Source organism: Malurus melanocephalus, unplaced genomic scaffold (genome assembly GCF_030028575.1).
Source record: "Malurus melanocephalus ecotype Western Australia unplaced genomic scaffold, MMel_1.1 scaffold_6, whole genome shotgun sequence".
NCBI lineage: Eukaryota > Metazoa > Chordata > Aves > Passeriformes > Maluridae > Malurus > Malurus melanocephalus.
The window spans coordinates 5,989,504-6,010,393 of record NW_026623238.1 but is presented as its reverse complement, the minus strand read 5'-3'; the positions used below and the strand labels follow the sequence as shown (position 1 = coordinate 6,010,393).

The window sequence follows — 20,890 nt, the reverse complement described above, 5'->3', positions numbered from 1 at the left end:
ATATAGTATAAAATGGGCAAGAGAGGTACCTAAAACTGACCCATTGCTACAACAAAAACATCTAAGAAAGTTGTTACCTATTAGTCAGTGTTTTTCACAAGAGTATTGTCTTGGAAGATAATCTGGACATAAAAATCTTTAGTAAATCAAAGATAAAAAATCTTTTGTTTCTAATGAAAGCAGGGTACCAGGGTGGCTTGTTCAACACATTCTGCAAAACTGCACTGAAGCCCCTGCACTGAAGTCCTGTGGGCAAGTTGGATCTCAACCACCTGAAAAAGACATTCACCTTCTCTACTCCACCCAAGCTCTCCGCATGACACTCCTTCCGTTCACATATGCTCCAATATGTTTGCAAGAAGAGCAAGGTTTAAAATTAATACAGCTCCAGTGGCTTCAGAGGGGCTGTCTCAGTTTGCCCCAATCAGGAATGTTGTCCATTGTAATTAAAGAGTGAAAGAACTGTTCAATCAGAAATATTTTCATCTTTCAACAAAAAAACATAGAAGTGAATACTAAGTTCTGCTCACAGGTGCATGTGGAAGCTCCTTCTCACTTTACTGAGAGCTGTGCATGGAAATGTGATGAGAATTCTGACCTTTATTCTATTTTAATACATTTACCTCCTTTTATCTATGTCTCTTGTGAAAACTACATTTCTTGAGCCAGCTAATTTCTTACTTTGCTTCTTTTTTTCTGGTTAATGACATGACATTTTTCTGGCATAGTAGTGGGAATATTTCTTTTGCTTTCTCCTGCACAAATCCCTAAGACCAAACACAAAATGCGAGAATACCCAAAGCTCTAAGCTGAAACCATCATAGTAAGGACTGACTGTATGCAAAGAGGTTTATTTCCTAATATAATATGCAATCAGGAAAGGAGATGACAAGGAAAGAAACAAGTTGTTTCTTCACAGGAATGGTTTCTCTGGTTCTTCAGGAAACACAATATCCTCAGAATCATGCTCCTCTTAAAGCTCCCCATTCAGATAAGATGATTGGTTTTTTTTCTACTACAAACTACTGCATAGAAATTAAATAACAAAGGGCTAAATTTTTTTTGTACTTCTGTCATTACATGAGATTGTTTAATAAGACTGAACTTTACAATGCTCTTTTTAATTTCTCCTCAAGAAACAGATTAAAAGTTTACCTCTCACGAACAGGTATGCACTGCATTCACTGATTCCACCTTTGGAAACCATGCGCAGGGTGTATAAACCTTCATCATCTTTGTTCAGATGAGTAAAGGAAAGAGCTGCCTGGCCTTCTCCAAAATATGTCTTCGTCCACTTGGAGTCCTTTATCAGCACGTCTGGAAGAGAAGACCCATCAGATACGTTACTGTGCTGCCTGAACAACCTGCATCCTAGTGCAGTTCTCTGCTAACCAGGGACAAAAACTAATATTTATTTATTTATTTATTTATGCCTCTTTCATCCAGAATTATAGTGCTCTAGTGGTATAAAAACCCTAAAGAGAGTAAGCTGCATCTCTCTAAAGTTATTTGATCAGTGACATGAGGTCTGATACGACCCTATGCAGTGCCAACAAAAAAATTCTTTTCACTGTAATTTTTAATACGCTGAGAGACAAAAATGTTGCCCACATTTAAAAGTTTTGACACAAAAATCTTCCATAGCCTATAATGAATGCAGGGTGGAACCTAGTTTCATTTTTAATAGGTTTTGCTTCCTGTTCAGGTCAAATGTCGGTTTACTCAATTTTTTCTTCAGAATTTAAAAACTAGATTTTGGATTAATCTGAAAACTGCTATAAATATACATCAAACTTAAAGCTTCAAGTCATGCCTGTTGAGTATTGAATAAAATTAAATTTAAATCTCTCAAAGGTGAGAGGTGGTGACCCATGATTAATGCACATTAATCTGATTGCTTAGTGAAACCAGAGCAAAAGAATTAAAAGGRTATTTTATGCTAGCCAAGGGACTTTCTCATATCATCCTTTTAAATAGCTGATTAGATTATTTTTGATTTTTAACTCCCTAAGACCTATTAAATATGAATTTATTGTAATCAATGCAGCAAACTGCATTTAAAAGATCTGAATATCTATGAATGTTTATTATTCTATTGCTTAAACACATTTTGGAGCAGATACTCAAACAATTGCAAAGGAATGAGTGTTCTCAACTACTAGCTGAATTGCATAAGAAGGTATAAAACATGACAGATATTCAGATTATAAAGCATGTGGAAGACACAGGCTACTAAAACTTGCAGCAGGAAATTGCATAATGAGCTAAGCATGCAGTAGTTTGATGAGAAGTAAATTTGATCACATTCCTTCCCATGAGATCCTTACCTAGATAACCTAAGTGTCCCCTTTCTGTCATGCATGTCACAATGGTACTCAGACTTTATGCAGAGAGACACGAAGCACTTTAAATTCAATCAGAAAATACCTTCACCCAACAACTTTAACCAATCCATGAGCCCTGTGTAAAATCCTAAGCAATAAAAACAAAATTGATTGACCAGCATCTCTGAAAAATTGGTCAGTTATTCAGACTCCAAGCTTCAGTGGATTGGTAGCCACCTTAGTTTGAACACACAGAAATTATAGACAAGCCTGTAATGCTACTAAGACCAGAATCACCCATTTCTATTCTTTGTGTGTATCTGTTACCAGAAATTGAGGAGCCTGTTGTGTTTGGTAAGAGCAGAAGAATTTCTCACCCTCACACAAGGCCAAAGATCCACCACAAATCAGCAGAAGTCCTTTCTCCAATGCAGTCTGAATGAATGATTTTCCAAGCAAGACATTTAGAGCACCTTTTGGAGGCCTCAAACATATTTAGAAGTTCTAATAGAACAAGTATTCACATACCTGCCATCACAATAATATTGCAGGTTCTTATTCACAGCTTATTTAAGTGTTGTACTCTGTTACTTCTCTCAGAATTTAGCAAAGAACAAACCTTCAGAAGACTAAACCTCAGAGACAGCATGTTTCAAGCCTCATATGCTGTTTTTTGTACATGAGATAATTTTCCTAATGTTACATTACTTTGATGAAAATTCATACAGAGAGTGAGGACCTACTATATACTAATTTTTTATCATATATTTTGTTCTGATGAATTTTAGTTAGGTTCTTCACTCCATGATCTTTCCTTCTGAAGCCAATTATTTTATTCTAGATTACAGTAGATTACAGAAGAATGCTGGTGTATATAGATTCATACTTTTTATATTACACTAGAGATCAATAACAAAAAGATCTTGCTATCAGCTGAACTCATGTCCATATTAGATATATGTTCCTGAAGTATTGTTTTGATTTAGTTCTTTCAGTATCATAAATGGTTCTTTCASTATCCTAAATTGTTCTACGTGGGCCATGAATAATAGGCATCTTATTCATGTTTGTGAAATCCCAAATCACTTTGGAGGATTTGATTGAGCTGACTTATATGCCCCTAGGAGTCTACTGGATACCCTCAATAAGACTCACTAATGTGAAGCTTATTTATGCTAGATAAACACATATTTCTCCTGTGTATAATTATTAGGAGTAAATCATACATATCCATCCCAGGGCTTTAGTTGCTATTATTTGATTAAAACAAACTGAAAAAAATTAGAAAGAGTACAGTTTGTCTTCTTGCAAGAGTAGAATTAAATATTGCCTCTCAAAAGAACCAGAATGTCCAAAGCACATGATGTTGAACAAATTATTAACTTCTCATTGCTTATATTTACTCATTGCCTGCAGCTCTCAAGAGATTCAACACAGGCAACGGTAGCACATAACAAAAGTTCATAGTGCATGAATTCCTGCTGTGTTTGGAAACAAGTTCTGCCACTTGTACACCTCTTGGAAATATTGTGATCCATGCATTTGTAATGAAGGACCAATCTAAGCTTGTTTGTAGAATCCTATTTCCCGTGACATAAATAGAAGCATGGGATGAACACCTATCTGACTCCCTGGCAAAAAACCTATTTGCTTTAAACAGACCAAGAGTTCATCTAAGTTTACATGGATAAGGATTTATTAAGTCAAATAAGGGGAAAACAAAGAGCATATTATTGTTACAGATCAAGAAGGAATTATCTTGGCATTGTGAAGGCACAAAGAGAAAATTTCATGATCTTTTGTTTATAGTGCCAAAAAAAATTTCATGTTTGATGAGAAGTGGAACAATATTGGGCATCCCTTGAAAATCAGATGTTCTTCTTAGCTGCAGTTTGAAACACAAAATTCGAGAGATTTGGCACCTTGAGAAACTGTGCCTAGTAGGAGACAAAGTAAAGGTGCCCGTGAAAATGATAGTTTATCTGAGAGCCAAGTGAATGATTATTTATAGTCATTAAAAATCCTGAGGTGCATATTAAAATTCCTGTATGCTTCAGTGGGAACAGAATCTGGATCCAAGGATCAGCCTTGGATTTTAGGTTATTCAGCAAACAGAAAAAGCCATTTTATTATTTCATATTTTTTACTTTGGTGACATCTAATAGTTCATCACAATGAAGTATTCACAAAGATAGACAAAAGSGAATGAAAGAGAAAGTAACGCTTTTTCTGTGAAGGACCAGATGTGAATCAATGTAAACCATGATGTAGATGAAATAAAAGGCATAAGAAGCAGAAACAAAAGTGGTCTTTGGCTGAGTTCCCTAATCTTGAATTTTCTTGACTGCCTTATTAATCTTACTGTCATTTCTTAGCAAATTCATCACATTTTTTCCTGTATGGAAATTTCCACCAAATTTTTCAGGGCTAGTCCAAACATCACTCTTGAAAGGCCAGCATTCTCAAACATGGTCCCTTTGGGAAAGGTCTAACCATTCACAGATAACCAAGGCTTTCCTTAAATCTTCAGGTAGAATAATTACTTAAGAATCCTACACAGAGATGGTGRTTGGTGAAAAGTGGTGGGCTAAATATCTACAACAGGCTGCTCTCCATCAAGCTCTGAGTAGCTAACTTTATGTTTCAAACCCCTTTTTTGGAGCAGTGAACAAACACTACTCATCCAGGGTTTGTGTACTATCCACCCCAGTGTATGATACCCTTAGAGATGTTATTTTGAGTACTTCATGGTGAAGCTGCTTCACCTGGCACAACACAGGTTTTCACTGACAAAAGAGACAAGGTAAGAAACCTACCAACATGGCACACAAAGAGCAAAGCAAACAGGTGGGTATCAGGCCTGGCTCCTATAAGGATTTCCTAGCTACAAATTCATGTGATTTTAATAMAAAATTTAGAATAAATACTGGAGCAAGATTGGAGACCCACACTTATGCTTCAGTGCTTCAAACTTTAATTTACTGCCCTGTAGTACCCTTAAGCTCAGTGGTCACAGTATTCAACTATGAATCATTGTGAAATCTAAGAATTCACTTTGGATCTCTACCAAGTAAATGTTCTAAYTATTGTGCTATCAGATAATGTGAGGCTGCCTTCTGTTGCTATAAATGTGTGTTCAATAAAATAATGACCAACTTACTTAATTGAGAGTGCAGGACTATAAATTCCAACTAGCGATATATTTTTGCTCTATTCCAAATTTRTTTCTGAGAACATGATTCCCTAAACCTGACCCGTGTCCTCAGTATCTCCTCCAGCATTTTCCAGGTATCTTCTATTCAATGTAACAACTTACCATCTCTGTACCACTCAGCACGAGGTCGTAGTCTTTTCAGCTCTGGAGTGATCAACATAGAGCACTTCAAGGTCAGTGTTTCACCTTCAGTTGCAAAAGTGACWCCAAACTTCTCCAGAAACTGGACATCAATGTGGGTGAAGCAAACATCATAGGACATGGGCACTATGAGAAAATGCAAACGTTTTTGAGTACAAGTAAATCGTACTTGGTACAGATTAGTGTGTGATCTGAGCAGGACACGGAGCTTTCAGTTACACTGTATGCTGATTTAGAAATTTGACKGGGAAAGCAAGAGCAGCTGGACAGCTCCTTTTGTAACTGAATGCTTTGAAAGCAGAGTTAGAAGAAGCAAGTTGTATCCAGTTTTCCCATCTGTAGAACATTACTYTGACAAGAGGACATAAATTTTCTTAGCAAATAGAAAAAAAAAGGCTTACAGTGGAACGGCATTAGTGCAGCTGGGTGAGGCTCTTCTTCCTCTCTGAACCCTATAAATAAACATAMAAGAAACAGTCAATTCGATGAGCAAAATTTATTTACTTATTGTTTTAAATATGAAATAGGACTTACTTCGCACAATCACAGCACAATTAGTTGATGCCTGACCGTGGACATTTGTTGCAACTGCTGAATAAGTAGCAGAATCATCAAAGTCAGCTCTGAAAAGGGAGAGGAGAAAAGCAGATGTCTCTTTATGCAAATAAAAATTCTCTTAATGATTGATATTACAAGCCAAACTATGTCAACCGTAAGGAAAATAAAGCTCTTTACTGGTAGAGAAAGTGTACAAAGCTCTTTGCTGGTGTCACACAGTGCAAGATATTGATGAGAGACAATCGGGAAGCTGCTACCGTTCTTAACTGCAGCTTAGCGTGSAGGCTGCATTAACTTGAGCAAACTGGAAATGACCTTTAGAGAACAATCAAAAGGAGATAGTTGGAGAATGCCAGTCTGGCACTCTGTATATAACTGTATATTTCTGTATATAACCTTCCCTAAACCATCTTGCCCTTCACCCATATTTTAGGAGAGAGACATGGAATAAAAGTRCATGTGATTGTTGCTAAAATTCTGCTTCCTATTGCTATTCCCAACTGCCAGACACTGGTATTTTTTGCCTCTCTCATGTCTCTATTCAGTGGAAACGATAAAAAGTCAGGAACACTGACCGAAATTGTTTATACGTGTACACTCGTTCATGGCTTGGTTTGTTAGATTTTTTTAAGTGAGGGGAAGGGAAAAAAAAAAAACAACATTATGCAAGGACAGTATAAACAAATAAAAAGAAAGAAATAGTTATTTGGTGCATATCTTAGTCTGACAGTGGCCAAACTCCAGGCACCCACAACAGCTGCTCACTCGCTCAACCCTGTCACAGCTGGGAGGAGRAGAAAAATGAGAAGTAAAATGAGCCCTTTAAGACACCGTTCTTGCCCCAGCCCCTCCCTCCTTCCCACCAACAGTGCAGGGAACAGGGTATGGGGGGTTTGGTCAGTTCATCACCGAGATCTTGTTCCACTGCTCAGGGAGAGGAGTCCTTCCCCTGCTGTGCCGTGGGGTCCCTCCCACGGGAGACAGTTCTCTGTGAAATTCTCCAGCGTGGGTCCAATCTCATGAGCAGCAACTGCCCCAAAACTGTTGCAATGTGAGTTCCTCCACGGTCAGACAGTCCTCCCAAAGCTGCTGTGCCGTGGGTCACTCATCCCTGGGTGCAGTCCCCGAGGCCAGGCTGCTCCAGCCTGGGAGCAGGGCCCCCTCTCTCCATGGGTCTGCCCCAGATCACAGCCCCCTCCAGGATCCACCCTGTCCATCGTGGGCACCTCCCCACGGGCTGTGGGTGGATCTCTGATCCCCCGTGGGCTGTGGGTGGATCTCTGATCCCCCGTGGGCTGTGGGTGGATCTCTGATCCCCATGGGCTGTGGGTGGATCTCTGATCCCCATGGGCTGTGGGTGGATCTCTGATCCCCATGGGCTGTGGGTGGATCTCTGATCCTCCGTGGGCTGTGGGTGGATCTCTGATCCCCCATGGGCTGTGGGTGGATCTCTGATCCCCCGTGGGCCCCATGGGCTGTGGGTGGATCTCTGATCCCCCGTGGGCCCCATGGGCTGCAGGGCCCCACTGCTCCTCCATGCTCCTCACCAGGAGCTGCAGGGGAATCTCAGCTCCGGTGCCTGGAGCAGCTCCTGCCCCTCCTTCTGCACTGCCCTGGGTGTGTCTGTGTTGTTTCCCTCACATGTTCTCACCTCCTCCTCTTTGGCTAGGAAAAAAAAATGTGTCCCCTTTGCTTTGATTTTCTTCTTAACTCTGTTATCACAGAGGCATTCCCTTTATCTCCAACTGGCCCAGCCTTGGCCAGTGCCATGTCCATCCTCAGAGCCATCAGAGGTTGGCTCTGCTGGACTCAGTAGAAGCTTCCAGCAACTTCTCACAGAGCCATCTCTGTGGCTTCCCTGCTACCAAAAACCAGGCCAAGCAAAACCAACACAGTGCAAAACGGTGATGGATTGTCTCATTTAATACATCTTTCCTTGAAGTTACACTAGCACCAGTATATATATAACCAGCTGCTAAGGTAAAGGTACAAACCTTGATGTCCCAGTTCTTCTCTTACTTGAAATGGAGCCCATCAGGAATTGTTTATTTAACGTTATATTTAATGGAAGCCACTCAAAAATTTTCAATTATGAGATACAATATTGTGCATGCATTTAGTTTCCTCTCAGAAGAACAAACTTTTGTCTTCGAGGCAACTGCCAATTTCTGAAATTCTAATTGCATTTGTCTTTTAAGAGGTCATATATCCCAGATGTGGGAGAAGGAATATGTAATGGTGTTTTATGGAAATTACATAACCGGATGCCAAATTTGGAGTATGTAGCAGCTGTCACAGACACATCAGTCACCTATTTTTCACGTCTTGCTTACTGTTCTGGACAGTGTCACATCATAAAAATGATACTATCTGTACTGCGATAGCTACAGCATAACCTGATGAAAGTTCCATTAAATTGAAATTTATCTCTCTAAATTTACAGGTACAACAGCTCCTCCTGGAGGCACCCTTTAGCCAYATATTTCACAAAACCAAGAAATCAATTACAAAGTTTATCATACAATAAGTTATCAAAGACTTAAGGGTAAGTCCTAAGATTAGGCTACAAAAAGCCTGCAGCTGAGTAGGAAACCTAGCAGAGTCTGGACAGGCACAGTGAGACTGAAAAACAATTTAAAAGAATTGAAATCATAGAAWCATAGAATTGTTAAGATTAAAAMAAGATCTTTAAGATCATCACTTCCAACTGTCAACCCAGCACTACCACCATGTTAAATCATTAAAYCACCACTTCATGAGCCATAGCTCAATAATTTTTGAAAACTTCCATGGATAGTGACTCAACCACTTCCCTGGGCAGCCTGGTCCAATGCTTGATAACCCTTTCAGTGAAGAAATTTTCCTGATACCTAAAATAAACCTCCCCTGGTGAAGTCAAGGCCATTCTTCTTGTCCTGTCACTTGTTACTTGGGACAAGAGCCTGGCTCCCACCTGGTTACAACCTCCTTTCAGGCAGTTGTAGGGGCARTAAGGTCTTCCCTGAWCCTCTTTTTCTCCAGGCTAAACATCCCCAGCTCCCTCAGYTGCTCCTCACGAGACCCTTCCCCAGCTCCATTGCCCTTCTCTGGACAGGCTCCAGCTCCTCAATGTCCTTCTTGCAGTGAGGGGTCAGAAATGGACACAGCACTYRAGGTGTGGCCTCAGCAGTGTTGAGTACAGGGGGACAATCWCTGCCCTRGTCCTGCTGGCCATACTATTGCTGACACAGGCYAGGATGGCATTGGCCTTCTTGGCCAGCTGGGCACACTCTGGCTCATGTTYAGCTGCTGTCAACCAGCACTCTCAGGCCATTTCTGCCGGGCATCTTTCCAGCCACTCTGCCCCCAGCCTGTAGCTCTGCATGGAGTTGTTTTGATCCAAGTGCAGGACTCATCACTTGGCCTTCTTGAACCTCACACAATTGGCCTTGGCACATTGATCCAGCCTGTCCAGATCCCTCTGCAGACTCTTCCTACCCTCAAGCAGATAAGCAGTCCCACCCATTTTGGTGTCATCTGCAAACTGACTGAGGCTGCACTTGTTCCCCTCATCCAGATCATGATGAAGATATCAAACAGCATTCACTCCAACACTGAGAGCTGAGGATCACCACTTGTGTCTGGTCTCTAGATGGATGTAACCTCATTCAGCACCATTCTCTGGGCTGGATGCTACTTAACTATTTGCTTTCATGAAGAATTTTAAAGAAATTRCAATACCTGTTCACAGAGATATATAAAGCTTAACTGATTCTGGACTTGTTGAGAGCTGTCAGGGTTGACAACACATCTTTGCAATGAATTTTTAAAAGAACATTTTTTTTACTATCCCAGTTTCATGCTGTTTAACACTTGTGTAATAAAATGCCAAAAAGCAAAATACAACTGCAGCACAGGACAATTTTCTAAGGYATATTATGTCTCTATATTGAAATGTACATAGTTCAAGCATTTATCATCATCCAATACAGAATCTTAATATAATATAACAAGTTAAAAAAAAAAAAAATTAAGAAGCTCAAAAATTTCTTACAGGGGGCATTGCAGACTTAACTGTTCTGGAGCTATCAGCCATTTTCATCACTCTGCTATATCCCTAATTTCAGAATCTGTATATAGAATATACAGTAAATAATGTAGATATAGTATATTTAATAGCTTATATTACATATTAGCAAATTAAACAGCATTCATCCCAAGAAACTGGATCTTGATAGCCCTAGTGTTGATGTGCTAGAACAGCCCTTGTCATGCTTTGGTGTGCTCCAGCTCACCATAAGGATTCCCACACAGAGCTCAGGAGATAGTAAGGGACCTTTTCCAGCAAGCAGTTTGGATGTCTGACAGCCCTGCCCTGAAGGGTGAGCGAATTAGCCCATCTCATGCCAGGAGSTCACTGCAGCAGAGGATGTTTTTAATTTGCTGTGTCAGGCAGAGCCCAGGAGTGCATTTCCTGGGCACTGGTGGCAGGCATATGCCATAGCATGCCCCATAGTCCTTGTCCCCAGATATCTGCCCTATGAAGGTTTCCTGCCCTTCTGGCCACAATCCAAGCCACTGACCATCATGCACAGACCTAAAGAGGGGCACAGGGTCTTCCCAGCCCCTACATGTCCAGGTTTCTCCTGGATGAGCTAGGCTTCCCAGAGGATGGTGCACCCTCTTAGCTGGCAGGACATTGTCTGGCCTGGGCATGATTTAAACAGAATACAGCACTCGTGTCATAAATGAGTGATGAATATTACACCAGCACTGCTGCACGCGGCCATTTCCTCACATAAACAMAGCATTACTTCAGGCTGCTTTGCTTCTGTCTGCTTTGCTCTGTCAAATCCAACTTAACTGCTCTTTAACATTTCCTTGTTGCTACAGAGTGTTGACAACAAAGATGAAAAATCAGCATTGCTTGACTGAGGTTAACGCTGATTAAATCTCACTTTAAACTGATCATCATTTGCTCTTAGTGTTGACTTCATTTTCCAGCAGAACAACAGATAAAATAGTAAACAGGAACTAATTTCTGGAAGAATTACAAAGGATTTAGGATTTATAGAGAGATTCATTGTTAAACAAAAGGTGGCATAAAAATAATCCAGAAACTAGAGAGATGTATTTTGGACTAATGCAAGGTCCCAAACTGTGCTAAACCACTCAAAGGGTCAGCAATTTAAAAGTGTAAGAACTGCAATTTCAAAGTGTAAGAACTGCAAAGTTGYCTCCCTAAAATGAAGCAGAATGGCAGATACCTGATTAACTTTTCAAATGCATATATATCTGTGCTCATCTCAATCTCCTCCCCATAGTTTTGCTCTCCTAAGGAACAATAAAATACATCTCTTGATGAGATGTTTCTGTTTGTGATGGTGTCCAAGGTAGAGAAAACAGAATATGATCCTAAATGTCTCAAGAACGGACAGGAGATTCATGAAAAGGTCAGGTCTTTAGCCAAAAGAAGCTCGAAATCTGAAAGCAACTATTTGAAAAGTTAGTGATAGAATTATAATTAATTTTCTCAGGGAGAACATAAGAAAGAAACTGGCCAAATAGATGGACACATTCGTACAGCATGCTTTGGTTTTTATGAAGAGAAATGAGGTACTTAGAGTTATTATGAACACACAATTCCCCAGGCCWGGCACTTTCTGCTATTTGAGAGGTCATAACAACTCTACCCATTTTCTGAAGGTTACTGCTTTGAAAGCAATTTAAAATTCTTTGCTATGATCACACACCTGACTCTCCAGGAGAGAAATAAACCATCTTAGACATCCTAGTACTCACTGAAATGCATTTAAATCTTATATTGGAAGTGTGGGGTTTTGGTGGGTAAGAGCTAGACAGCACTTTTGTTCCATAGCCACTATGAAGAAAGTTGGACAGGATGGAAAGTTACATAAGGTCCTGACTTTCCTTTTGTGCCAGATATGAGGATTATTCTGCAAATAATCTGTTTTCCTGTATGCTAAAAAAAATCTTAGCTTTCCTAAATTGCACTGTAAAGTGCGCTAAGTCAAGACCAGTTAGAAACTACATTTGAAGTACCCAAGAGGCAAGGTGTGGTCTAACAGTTATTCTTGTTTTATGATGGAGAATGTGGTTTTCAGCTTTTACAAAGGTCAGATAAAATATGCATAGAGTACATTTAGATAGCATGAAGTGTGAGTGCAGAACTCTATCTGTCCCAAGGTACTAATACTTTTCATGAAAATTAAATTGCTCTGAATCCACATGAGGTTCTGAAGTGCTAATGCTTGTGTGGGGAATACTCCCCAGGCAGATACATCTATTTAAAATGCATATATTCATCCAACTGCCTAGTGTAGATTTAAACACAGGAGTTAAGAGTGAAATAGYATCTTTGCCTGCATTAGAACACAAKTCAGTGCACGGAAAGAACAGGAGGCAGTACGCAGTAAATTACAGAGTTAAAAATTAATCCTTTGAATCCAAATGACAAAATTTTCAATGTTATGGCTATATGACATCAAAATGCAGAAATACTCTACAGAATTGCTGTCTCCTGTGCTGATTCTCCAGTCAGACTGAATCTAACTGCTTGTTTTTGTTTGGCTGGGTTTTGTGTTTAGGGAAGAGGGACCTCTGTTAKGAACTGGACACATCCTCCAGCTCCCAGCTAGCGCAGCTTATAAGGAACAGYGACTGAAAAGTCAGAGGGTCACGTATTTGGGGGCTGTTGTTTGCATTTCAGCAAGGAAAGGACAGCAGTACACCATTTTTCTGCCTACACAGTCACTGGTACTGCATAGCTGCAGAACCCAGGGAGCTGCAGTCCATCACCCACCAGCCTTGCACTGCTCAAAGGCTCTGCGGGCTGCGCCGGAGGATCGCCTTTGTCTCAGCACCTCTGCTCTGCTCTGCTTCCACCTCCGGCWGAGAAAGGGCAGGCCTGGCTCTCTACCTCTCCAGATTAAATCATCTCAAGCCTTTTGTGCCTAATCAAACTAAAATAGCCCCGTACTGACCGCGCAGGGTCATTTGTTAAATGAGAATAGCTAGGAGAGAAGGYTCATTCAATTTTGAAGCTTTCCTTTTTGAAGCAGTGCAGGTGCTGCTGAGGAGTGGAGTGCCAGATCAGAGGCTGGCTCTGCCTGCTGCCAGCAGGTGTTACACTGCACTCTGCTGGCTCTGCCACACACTTCTGCTGATGCAGCTGCAAACATTTTCTTCTGCAATGACAGGAACTTCTTTGGCAGTGACTTTATTAAATAGGAAAGAGAGAGTGACCTAATAAAAGACAAAATATTGTCAAACCTTGAGTCTTGTGTATATGAAACTGGGCTGCCACAGCACACTGACAGCGCTCTGCAAAGTCAAATGTCCTTCCCTRCTTCTGTCATCCAGCTCTGCTCACTGAGGGGTGGGAGTCAGGAATACCCCCAGGCAGGAGTGTACTGCTGTCCCTCTACACACCAGGCAGCATAGCTGGGAGTGTATCATGGGCATTCACAATTGAATAAAGCCAAGTGATCCATTTAATAAGTAATCACAGTAAACAGAGAAACAAAAAAGCCCACATCTGTTGCTAAACAAGTATCACCAACTAGTGATAATCACCAAGACAGAAAATACTTTTCAGTTATGCCATAAAGCAATGGTTACCCTTATCTTGACTGCCTCTGCCACAGAAATCTTTTYTTGTACAACGTCTCTATCCATAGTTAAATTATGTGAGATAAAAAATACATTTTAAACAAACCTGCACATTCTCAGACATGTATGATTCATTTCAACTACCAGGAGCTTTCCCTCCAAGGATTCCTCACAGTCTCCTCCTAATAGCCTATCAGATGTGAGATGAAAGATGGGATGAACCACTATCCCAGTGCATATCACTTCTGCTATAATTACAAGATGTGCAAAAAATAGAATTAAACTCCAAACTCCTTTTCTTTACTGCTCAAGGGAGATTTTGAGCTCAAACACCCTTTTGAAGAAGTTTAAAAAGAGCAAGAAAGAGACACTATGTGATCATAATAGCTCTAAATGCATGCAGAAAATGTGGCAAATTGAGATCGTAGCTTCATAAAAAATATGAGACAGAGAAAATAAAATTATCTGGTTACTGTTTAGGCTTATGGGTCCTGGAGAACAGCAAATGGGGGGATGAAATTGTGTCTAGTTACTACTTTAAGACAACAAGGTGACGGTAAGGTTTCGGTGCCTCAAGAATGTTTCCACTGGGATCAGGGAATACTCATAGGAATAAATATCACACTTGCATCAGAAGGAAAAAGTTCACTCCCTTGGCTTGGCTGAAGTGCTAGAAAAGTAGCCAAGAAATTCCAAGGCCATTCTGAGTAGCTGTGGATCAGATTGCATTCAGCTCAGCACTTCAGTATGAACAGCTGAGGGGAGCACAGAAGTGGATAGGAAGAAAGTCCCAATGGCTCCACCTCCCAAAAAAACCAAATTATTCATAAAATACAACAAATAATTGTATTTTATATACAATAAGTATACAAAGTGCAAAAAGATATGCACAATGCAGAGTTAATTTTTACTTATTTGTATAAAACCACTAATAATTTACTGCTTTCATTGCTTTCAATACAAGTTACACTTAATGTTAATTATGCTCTAACAAAATGTTCTTTCATTTCCTGCATGTTCATTTTCTAACCTTTTTGGGACAGAAAGTACAGCTAATGGTCAAGTTTTGATATAAAATGAATTTGAAATAAAGGAAAAAATTAAATTATCAATTTTAATTTAATAAACTGTATAAATCATAACCATCCCCAGTGTTTTTTTAAGTGTCGAAAGGAAATTTGTGGGAATCTTTAAATGGCAAGAAGACCATACTGCCAGACAGAATGAAAGAGAAATGGAGCAACAGTCTCTGAAGATGGAAGATTGGTTGAATGCAGGGAGTCTGCATGAGCACTTACRGGTCTGGGACTAGTAGACAGGGGAAGGGGGAAACCTGAGTCAGTGCCAGTAAATGACTGTGGTTTGTCTGAACTTGTCTGAAAAGTGGCTGGGTCTGAACATTCCCAAAGCCGGTTGTGCCTACGTGACTGAAACCAGCAGAGAAAAGAGATAAAAAAACCACTGAAGGGATGGAAGCCATCAGTACCCTGCAGCCKGATGGTTGCAGGTGCTCAAAGAGCAGCATCAGCCCTGGTTGGCATWTCTTCTAAGAGCTGTTTACTCCCAAAATGTCAGAAAGGAACCTATAACTACATAACTGCATCTGGATTCACCAAGCAGCACCTTAGGAGTACTAACCAAGGGAAGTCACAGTCATTCACCATCAGAAAATGACTAAAGTTTCGTCTCCTGATTGGCACTCACACATATCCAGACAAAGAAGAGCATTTTCCATTTCCCTGCTAAAAAGGAGAGGATTGCAAAAGGACAACCTGTTTTTATCTTTTAACCTCCTGTTCTTATCTTCAAAAGTAATGTTGGTTTGGAAGAACAGCAGTGTTGACAGATTTCATGGACACAGAGAGCAGTTGGCGAGTTATCCATGGCCTGGGGGTAGAAGACTGAGTACCTTTGAAGCATCTTAGAAAGCAACGATCTGGTGATTCTTGCTTCCAGATTCTATACAGAGATATGTTTCTCCCATCCTGAGCTAAGATAAAGTTGACAGTTGGGCTGGAYTTGGCTGCAGGATGACAAAGGCAAGTAGTCTTTCCCAAAAGCAGAAGGAATGATGCACTTATTTTCTGTACTAATGCCACAAGGCTGTGCTCAGGGCTGCTTCCACTGCTGACAGATGGAGACACGGTAGAAGATTAAATGTTTGACCAGCCAAGTGTTAGCCACAAATACTCCAGCTGTTTCAGCACAGCTGATGCTCATGTTCTGGAGAAATTAAAAGAAGGGGTTTGTGTCTCTGCTCTAGATATTAATTTTCTTTTTAAGTACTGCAGTCATGTCTTCATTTTTATTTGATTTTTTATATTTTTTAAAAAGCTTGCAGCAAGTCATGAGTGACATTTCAATTATTTAGGAAAGCATGGGATTAGTTTACTGGAAGCTATTCTACCCAARCATGTTCTATATCACAAGGTTAACATTTTGAAAAAATAAAATTAATTTAATTAGAACCTTTAAAAAAGTTATTTATACTTCCTTGCCTTTTGCAAGAGAAAGGAAAAAAAAAGGAGATGAAAAAGCAAACAGAACCTAATATATAGTAAAACAAATACAGTTGTGTATCCCTTTTGTTTCCCTGAAAGAGCAACTTCATGAAAAGAACATGTAATTTTCCACTTCAAATGCTGAGAAGACAGAATTCTAATAAAAATTGAGCTACTCTTTCAGCTACTTTCCTCTTCTTTTATATCTTGTAGATTGCTGGAGTCAATGAATACAAATATCTGATTTTTCRTTTCATTTTCATAATATAATATTCAGGTACTCAGTGAACTTCTCCAGCCTAAAAGTGACTACCAGCAGAGAAGTGTGCTGAATTTAACAATTCTCTTTTTGTGAATTTTTAATTGCAGTTGATATAAACCACTTTGTATAGAGTTTAAAAATCAATTGTATTCCCCAGAAATATTTACCTGTTTATATGTAACACATGTACTCCGTATTTGCTTTCAATTCTGTACTTTGTTGGATCACTGGCGGGGGAAATCAATTCCTCATTTTTGTACCTGACAATCAAGAAAAAAGTAGAACTCATAAATATCAGCAAATACTCCATTCATTTGACAGATCTTTGAATAAAGATATCATTTCCTGTCATCTGAACTCTTTCTATGAATCTTCTGTACTTGCATGATGTATATATGGATAGATATATATTGGGCMATGAAGGCAAAGCAGGATCATCATATCAGCAAGGAAGTTGAAAGAGAGGATGTGCCCCCAATCTAGAAAAGTGGGAAGAGAKGTAAAGAGAAGATGGCATGGACCTGAACCTTCAAGTCCCCCAGCCCTGACACMAGATAAGAAGCAAACCTCATCTTGCACCACAGTAAAATACTTCAGCAAAAAAAAGGGGAGCAGCAACAGAATTGTGCCTTGTGTTAGGCTTTCACAGTCCAGCCTGAGGCTTTCACATGTACAGGACAGCATCTGTGTGKAGAGGAGGGCAGCAGCAAAGATCTYTGMGTCCTCCTCAGCAGAAGCTAACACAACGTGGCCACAGATACAGCCCATGACAACAGTGGTGCTGTGCACATTTTTCCAGGCTCAGAAAGCAGCCTGTGAGCTCTGGGTATTTTGCCATTTGTTGCTTTGTCTTCAGGAAACTCAAGGGCCAGAAAGACTGCAATGCCTTCCACTGTCTGCCTTCTGAAATGCTGGAGTTTGCTTCTCACATTGCACAGGGACACTCAGCAAGYTCTCCTCCCACTCCCTCCACTGCAGTATCAACTGCTACAATCCAGCACATCTACGAGGATTATAAAGGGGATTTAACAAAGCCATTATGTACGTGACACTTATCACTTATGGCATAACTTTCAAATGAAAAAAGCTTAACAACATTTTTGGAGGGCTAGGAAAGGCCAGCCTCTTACCATTGTACAACAGGGGTTGGAAATCCTTGTACAGTAAAGCAAAGGCTCACAGACATCTTTTCCCAGACGGTGTGAGACCTCAGGCGCACCAGAATTTCAGGGGCTCGACTTATAGTTTCTTCAATGATATGCCTTTCCAGAGCCATATTTTCTTCTACCTATTAAATACAGGAAAAGAAAAGAAGCATCTGGCACCAGAACAAATAGGGTAGAARATTTAGCCTTAAATCCACAAAAGGATGCTAGATCACTAGAAGCACAGGACTTAATTTCAGTATATCTTGTAATTATTTTTGTRAAGGAACAACAAGATTCAGCAGGTACCATTCTTTGCACAGCGAGTTTATCCAGATGCTCTCTAGCACGGTGCCTGGCTGTGTGAATCTCTTTTTCCAAAGCAGACAACTCAGTGGCAAAACGGATTCTTTTCTCATCACTCACATGAGACTTTTGCTCATGAGTCCTGTGGGACAAGAAAAAAATCAGGTAAGAGTAACCAATATGAAGCTTTAAGTTTGTCACTCATTCACATCAGGCAACCAAGGGCTCTGAAACCATATCAGCAGGATGCAAAAATTAGGTTAGGAATMATKCTTAGMATCTATCTGYCTATCCTAATAATRAGTATGTGAAGTCATGTGAATTTTCTTCATATTCTTTTCCCCTGTATTTGTGATGCCATAGCTTTAGGTCTTGAATTCTGCTGTGATCAGATCACATTGACATGGTTCCCCACAGTCCTCTGGTAATCAAGACCAAGAGCCTGCCTGGCCTCCTTCTGTCCCCAGTTTTCCTTCCCATGGACACAAAGATGCAGAGGAGTGAAAGCAAATTCTGTGCCTGTTCACACCCTGATAAAAGCTGTGCCTTGCTTACAAAGCTTTAGGACCTGGGAGCTCTTGTAGCTCCGTGGGCCGTATCAGCTGCCCTCACATGAAAGATACAGACCAAGGACTTCACAAGGATTTGATGAACAGCTTCATCCAAAAAAGCTGTCTTTTGACAAGGAAATTATATATAAACTACCAGGAAAACATAGTTTTGAAAAAAAATGTGAGTTGTTCCCTGAATATCTAACTCCAGATTTTCCAGAATTCCTAAAAAAAACCCCAACTCATAAACATTTTTAGGAGGAGCTAGCTCAGTTTCCTTCATTCATGCTGATTCAGTAAAAAGTCTTTGCTACTCTTTTCCTTCCCAACAGGATAAAAGAAGGTACTGAATATCAGATATTTCAACCATGTCTGTCAACCTGGTCAACATATGGCAAGACTCTGAAAGCATAACCCAAATAAGAAAGCTTCCATGAAATTCAGTGAATAGTAGGTCAAGATATTATTTGCCTGATATTTAAAAAAAAAACAACTTCTTTGTATTACTTCAACATACTTTAAATACCAGCCATGTTCTGCCATGTCTTTTTCTTATATTGAAGAAATTAAAAACAGTTTTTAAAAACTAAATTAAAGTATACAAAATCATTTGATTTTCCTAGAGCATTGTGTTCTGARGTGACATATTTCAAGCCAACTGAAGCACCAGAACCATATGGATGTATGTGATTTCCACAACATATTTTCTACAAATAAGGCAGAATTCTTTTTTGTAGTATAAATTCTCCCTATCTTTGGAGCAGTAACTGTAAAGCAAAACAGATAAGAAATGGTGAMATTCACTAAGGGAATATTGTCCTCAGCACAGTTACTATGGGACTTCTTATCAATCTGTACCTGAGACATGACAGTAAACCTTTTTGATATTAAGGAAAGAATTTAAAAAGTTTAAATTGATCCAAATTAGAAATTTAGGAATAGTGGAGTAGCTCTGTTCAAAATGAGTTCTGKATACCAGGTGGATTCTAATTTATTTTTGTTTTAAAGCTGTTTTCAAGGGTCAGAGTGGGGATCAGGGGAAAAACTCTGGGTTGAAATTTGAGACTGAAAGTGACACTAAGTCATTTAGTGTTCCAGCCAAAATAGATTAGTGAAGAACAGTGACAGAGAGGCCTCCAGTCTTGTCAACTCTGAAAAGAGCCCTGGCAAAAGCTGGGACCAGAGCCACTACACAGTTCAGAATGGACCAACAGAGCTTTACCTTTTCCTGGATTCCTGCATTGCTTCGTGTGCCAAGGTGCGTGCCCKCCTGGCACACAGTCTGCATGTTGTTTTGCCCAAGCCAGATGATTCATAAAAAGCAGCCTGCCTGGAAGCAGCCCTTCAAATATAAAAAACATTGTTATAACCCTGCAATTCAGGTAAAATATGAACTCACAAATGTCAAAGAAATTACTTTGAGCTGAACAAGCTGAATGCCACAACTGAATGCTGTTCAGTTTGYATCTTCACTGACTGCTCTAGGTGCTGATTGTCACTTGTCCTTCRAGGGTTTAATGCCCATCATCTGTCACTGGGGATCATTAGGCATTTTATTTCATTCTATCACATTTATTTTTATTTCATTGTTCAATCATTCAGTCATTCAGGTGCAATGATAACACTTCTGTGAACCAARAGTGTACCAACCTGTCTATATACAAATCACAAAGAAGCCCCATAGCATTGTCTGTTTCTAACAGACTATCTAGTCTGTTATTCTAGTATACCCACCTTTCTGTATTTCACAGAACCTTCTGCATAAACTCTCCTCTTTCATAAGGCAATCTGGACCAGCTACACAGCTAGGTAGGCCTGTTAATTACCAAGGAGGGAGAACAGCAGTGCTGAAGGTACCACAATACAAAAATTCAGGGTTTGAGATGCAAAGAATGTGTGTTTTCTGGCTAAAACTCTGAGATCTCACATGAGAAGCATTTAAAAAAAAAGCATTAAGCCTTTAAGTTTAGAAAAAGGAAACTGAATCACAAAAACTATAATTAGTTCTAGCCAACTTCATGAGAAGGAATACCATCATGCCACATGGAACAATGGGTAAAAAGCTGTTTCTGTGATTTACAACAAATTTCACAGCAATTKTTCTTAAGTCAGAGTTTCAATTTTAGCCTAAAAGGAAGAATTTTTAATTTAGAGGTAGCAAACAGGACAGATCCTGTCCTAAGTTAAGAGATTTCTTGCACTGTTGCTAGGAGGTTTAGCTATGCTGGTGGGAAACTATGGATGAGGAGCATGTCAATATAGGAAATGGAAAACCAT

General features: G+C 39.8%; 1 protein-coding gene across 1 annotated transcript in view; it reads right to left on the bottom strand.

Annotated features, from left to right (window-relative positions):
* Nucleotides 1-20,890, bottom strand: part of MYOM2 (myomesin 2) — a 67,079-nt gene that overhangs the window by 45,964 nt on the left and 225 nt on the right. Inside the window, exons 2-9 of the mRNA XM_057372092.1 lie at nucleotides 19,836-19,955; nucleotides 18,066-18,204; nucleotides 17,742-17,899; nucleotides 16,779-16,871; nucleotides 6,214-6,302; nucleotides 6,081-6,131; nucleotides 5,641-5,805; nucleotides 1,156-1,317 (exon numbers count right to left, since the gene is read on the bottom strand). Coding sequence (XP_057228075.1) covers nucleotides 1,156-1,317; nucleotides 5,641-5,805; nucleotides 6,081-6,131; nucleotides 6,214-6,302; nucleotides 16,779-16,871; nucleotides 17,742-17,899; nucleotides 18,066-18,204; nucleotides 19,836-19,955 — 977 coding nt within the window. The remainder of the gene's footprint in view (nucleotides 1-1,155; nucleotides 1,318-5,640; nucleotides 5,806-6,080; nucleotides 6,132-6,213; nucleotides 6,303-16,778; nucleotides 16,872-17,741; nucleotides 17,900-18,065; nucleotides 18,205-19,835; nucleotides 19,956-20,890) is intronic.